This window comes from Engraulis encrasicolus, unplaced genomic scaffold, assembly GCF_034702125.1.
Source record: "Engraulis encrasicolus isolate BLACKSEA-1 unplaced genomic scaffold, IST_EnEncr_1.0 scaffold_258_np1212, whole genome shotgun sequence".
NCBI classification, from domain to species: Eukaryota; Metazoa; Chordata; class Actinopteri; order Clupeiformes; family Engraulidae; genus Engraulis; species Engraulis encrasicolus.
This window is the reverse complement of record NW_026945542.1, coordinates 20,001-25,000: the sequence shown is the minus strand read 5'-3', so window position 1 is coordinate 25,000 and position 5,000 is coordinate 20,001. Positions and strand designations below refer to the sequence as shown.

The 5,000-nt window shown below is 50.0% G+C and overlaps 1 protein-coding gene across 1 annotated transcript in view; it reads left to right on the top strand.

Annotated features, from left to right (window-relative positions):
• The window catches only part of LOC134442843 (protein NLRC3-like), a gene marked incomplete at its 5' end in the record, with an annotated part of 36,329 nt that extends 35,496 nt beyond the window's left edge, over positions 1 to 833 (top strand). The window contains one exon of the mRNA XM_063192795.1: positions 531 to 833. Within this exon, the coding sequence (XP_063048865.1) occupies positions 531 to 833 (303 nt within the window). The remainder of the gene's footprint in view (positions 1 to 530) is intronic.
• Between the last annotated feature and the right edge of the window lie 4,167 nt (positions 834 to 5,000).

Here is a 5,000-nt window from a genome sequence, read left to right as displayed (position 1 = left end):
TGTGTGTGTGTGTGTGTGTGTGTGTGTGTGTGTGTGTGTGTGTGTGTGTGTGTGTGTGTGTGTGTTTGTTTGTTCCAGCCTGGTTGGCTGTAATCTGACAGGAAAGAGTTGTCCTCTTCTGGCTTCTGTCCTGTCCTCTCCCTCCTCACATATCAAAGAGCTAAACCTGCTGTATAATGGCCTGAATAACTCAGATGTTGAGCAGCTCTCTGCACTGGAGAAAGACCCCAACTGTAGACTGAAGACACTATGGTGAGTAAAAATCCAAACACCTGTGTGTGTGTGTGTGTGTGTGTGTGTGTGTGTGTGTGTGTGTGTGTGTGTGTGTGTGTGTGTGTGTGTGTGTGTGTGTGTGTGTGTGTGTGTGTGTGTGTGTGTGTGCGTGTGTGTGTGTGTGTGGAACACAGGGCATGTGATGCGTCAGTGCAGTAGTGTTGGAGTAGAACTAGTGCTCGCAGGTTAGTGCATGCTGGTTAGTGCAGGTTAGTGCATGCTGCATGTCGCTTCTGCTTGTTGCTCTCTGCTTTCAGCTACCGCCACCGGCTAGCCACCTCTCCGGGGGTGGTGAAAAGAGGAGCCGAGCGCGTAAGCCTCCTCTGCTGGTACACAGCCTCTCCATTGCCAAGACCTGTACACGCCTCCTCGTGGCCACGCACGGTAACTGGTACCTTGCGGTTCCAGGCAAAGCTGTATGGGATCTCGGAGTAGCAGGGGGCCCCAGAGACGCGGCATGCAGGCCCGCTCTAGTGTGGACACGCCCTGCTGCCCGTCAACCCCTGCCCCAGCTATGGGTAAATAGCAAAGACCTCAACGGCGGACCAGGCGGAGGATGACATCAGCAGGATGTACCACAACGGCTGGGAAGGCGGATGAAGGCTGCAGCAGAGGGTGATCTCCAGTCGTCTTGGATCTCCATGCCACTGGATCTAGGTCTCTTTCTGTCAAGGACCGTGTGGTGGCTGCAGGCGCATCAGTCTCCCCACGTAAAAAGATGCCACGCGCAGGCGTCCTCCAGAACCCAATACCCAACCCAACCTACCCCATAACCTGGACACAAAGCCCTGTGGCGATCGGGAAGTGGTGACGGGGGCAGGATCGTGAAGTCTGGCAGCCCCTAGCCCCAACCCGGCACACAGGCGGTGGGTGCAAGATGATCGCTAGCTCTTGGATGAGGCAGAAAGAGCTTTCGGTAGCTGCACCCATGACTGAGCAGCCCTTTTTAGGATCCACTCTGCTCACCCCAAGAGGGGAGAGGGTTAGAAAAGGTACCCTAAACATAGCCTGCCTCTCATCTCCCTGTCTGGACTACCGCATCCAGAGGGATCACTACCATGCGGTCGGAAAACAAATCAAAACAAACCAACCAAACAAAACTTTCACTTTGGAACCTGGAATGTGCGAACCCTCACAGACAACAAAGCCAGTGAACGGCCTGAAAGACGAACAGCCATCATCTCCCGGGAACTAAAAAGATTCCAAATTGACATCGCAGCTCTCTCTGAAACCCGCCTGGCTGATGAAGGACAGCTGAAGGAGGAAAAAGGGGGCTATACTTTCTTCTGGAAAGGAAAACCTGCCGAACAGCCGCGAATCCACGGTGTGGGCTTCGCCATTAAGAACAACCTCGTCAACCAGCTCCACGAACTTCCTGTAGGCATCAGCGAACGCCTAATGACCTTACGCCTGATGCTTTCTAACAGTCAGATGGCCACTGTTATTAGCGCTTATGCTCCAACACTTGATGCGCAGCAGGATGTAAAGGAAGCCTTTTATGCTGACCTGGACACAATTCTATCCAAAGTCCCCAAGGAAGACAAACTAATCCTTCTTGGAGACTTTAATGCCAGAGTCGGGCAAAACCATGATCTATGGAGAGGCACACTGGGGAGAGAAGGGACTGGAAACACTAATTCCAATGGCTTAATGCTGTTAACTAAGTGCTCAGAATATGACCTGGTCATCACCAACACTCTTTTTCGTCAAAAGAAAAAGTTCAAAACATCTTGGATGCATCCCCGCTCGAAATGCTGGCATCTCATCGACTATATCATTGTCCGCTCCCAGGACCGTAGAGATGTACTCATCACAAAAGCAATGACTGGTGCAGATGAATGCTGGACTGACCATCGCCTCATTCGCTCAACCATGTCTATCCGTCTGATGCGGAAAATGAGGCACCAAAAAGGACAACCTCGACGGCGTTTCAACGTCGAGCGACTGGGAGAAACAGCATATCAGCAACAGCTGCAGGCAGCCATGAGCGCAGACTTGCCTGACCAGTACCCAGAGGATATTGAAAAACATTGGGATACTCTCTCTTCCACCATCATAAACTCCTGCAAAACCATCCTTGGCCACAAGATGAGAAAGCATCAAGACTGGTATGATGAGAATGACACAGAAATCCAGCACCTTATCAACATCAAGCGGAAAACTTTCACAACATGGCAAAATGACATCAACTGCAATGTTAAAAGAGAAGCCCATGCTAAAGCGAAAGCAGCTGTTCAATCAAGGGTCAGGGTACTCAAGAACCAATGGTGGACACAAAAGGCCCTGGAAATCCAACAGCTTGCTGACACTGGGGACACCAGAGGCTTTTTTGAAGCCACAAGAGCTGTATATGGACCCAGCCATCGTTGCCTGACCCCCCTTCGCTCGAAGGATGGACTCTATCTGATGAAGGATAAAGAGGCTATAACACACAGGTGGAAGGAGCACTATGAAGAGCTTCTGAACAGGGACACTACCCCTGACTTTGAAGCACTGGACCAACTTCCTCAACTGCCCATCTTTGAAAGTATGGCAGAACCACCCAGTTTGAGTGAGGTACGGGATGCCATCAGGAAGATGAAGAACAACAAGTCTCCTGGGGCTGATGGTATACCAGCTGAGGTTCTGAAAGAAGGCGGGCCTGTCCTTCTTGAACACATCCACACCCTGCTTGTCAAAATATGGAAAAAAGAGGAAATACCAGCACAATTGAGGGATGCCCTAGTGATCTCCCTTTTCAAGAAGGGTGACAAGACTGAATGCGGTAACTATCGAGGCATTTCCCTCCTCTCCACGGTAGGGAAGGCTTTAGCCAGGGTGTTGGCCAATAGACTCGCCCCCCTGTCAGAAAACACTCTTCCTGAGTCACAAAGCGGATTCCGTCCAAACAGAAGCACCATGGACATGATCTTTGTAGCTCGCCAGCTGCAGGAGAAGTGCAGAGAACAAAATCAACCTCTATACATGGCCTTCATAGACCTCACTAAAGCCTTCGATTCTGTTAACCGCCAAGCCTTATGGCAGGTCCTGGCAAAAATTGGCTGCCCTGATAAATTCATTCGAGTTTTGAGGCTGCTACATGACAATATGTCTGCCACTGTACTAACTGGCTTTGGAGATGAAACCGAACCATTCAGAGTTGACACAGGAGTTAAACAGGGATGTGTTATTGCACCATCACTGTTCTCCATTTTCATTGCCAGCATCCTCCATCTTACAGGGAATCAGCTGCCACAGGGAGTCAAAATTGTCTACAGGGCTGAGGAACTTCTGAACATCAACCGATTTAGGGCCAAAGGTCAAACCACCACCGTACCCATCACAGAGCTGCAGTATGCAGACGACAATGCCATTGTAGCCCTCTCAGAAGATGACCTACAGTGCAGCTTGACTGCTTTTGCTAAAGCCTACAAACAGCTTGGTCTGGCCATAAACATCAAGAAGACTCAAATCCTCTTCCAGCCATTACCGGACTGCATCACTCCCCCAAACATCTATATTGAAAATACCAAATTGGAAAATGTAGACCACTTCCCATATCTTGGCAGCCTTCTATCATCTAAAGCCACCATTGATGATGAGATACACCACCGCCTTAGTTGCACCAGCGCAGCATACTCGCGACTTAAGAAAAGGGTGTTTGAAAACCGTGATCTTCAGTCAAAGACTAAAATCCTGGTCTACAAAGCGATACTGCTCCCCACTCTCCTTTATGGGTCAGAAACCTGGACCACATATAGTAGACACCTGAAATCACTGGAAGCCTTCCATCAAAGACATCTACGGAGAATCCTCAGGATAACCTGGGAGGATTATCGAACAAATACCAGTATCCTGGAGGAGGCTGGCATCCCTACCATCACAGCCATCATTGCACAACACCAACTTAGATGGACTGGCCATGTCATTCGAATGCAAGACTCTCGACTGCCCAAACAAGTCCTGTACTCACAGCTTCTCCAAGGGAAACGTGCCCCAGGAGGTCAAAAGAAAAGGTACAAAGACAACATCAAGGACAACATCAGGAAGTGCCATATACCCCTTAACACCTGGGAGACTACAGTGAGGAACAGACCTGCCTGGAGAAAAGTGGTTAGAGAGGGGGCTGCACAATACAACAGGGATCTCCACAGTGCTGCAGAGCAGAAACGCAAACGGAAGAAAGAGATCACCTCCACCAACAAAGTTCCACCAAAACCCATAACTACCCCTGCCCACCCATGCCCACATTGCCCCAAAGTATGTGGGTCCAGGATTGGCCTCTTCGCCCATCTGAAGACCCACAAGGACCAATAAGGAGGACAGACATACTCGACCACGAGTGTCCGCCGATGATGATGTTTCTCTCCGCTCTGTGCTCGTTCACCTCCCTCCACCATCCCTCTGCATGTTCTTTCTCTCTCCCCCTCCTTCTCCCTCTCTCCTCTCCCCCCTCTCTCTCTCTCTCTCTCTCTCTTTCTCTGTCTGTCTCTCTCTCTCTCCCCTGACTGACTTCGTCTCTCATCCGTCTTGTTTTCCTCTCCTCCACATCTACTCTCTCTATCCCTCTCTCCCTAATGTCTATCTCTCTTCTCCTCCACAACTCATCTCTCTATCCCTCTCTCCCTGATGTCTATATCTTTCTCTTCTCCTCCACATGTAGTCTCTCTATCCCTCTCTCCTTAATGTCTATCTCTCTCTCTTCTCCTCCACATCTCCTCTCTCTATCCCTCTCTCCCTAATGTCTA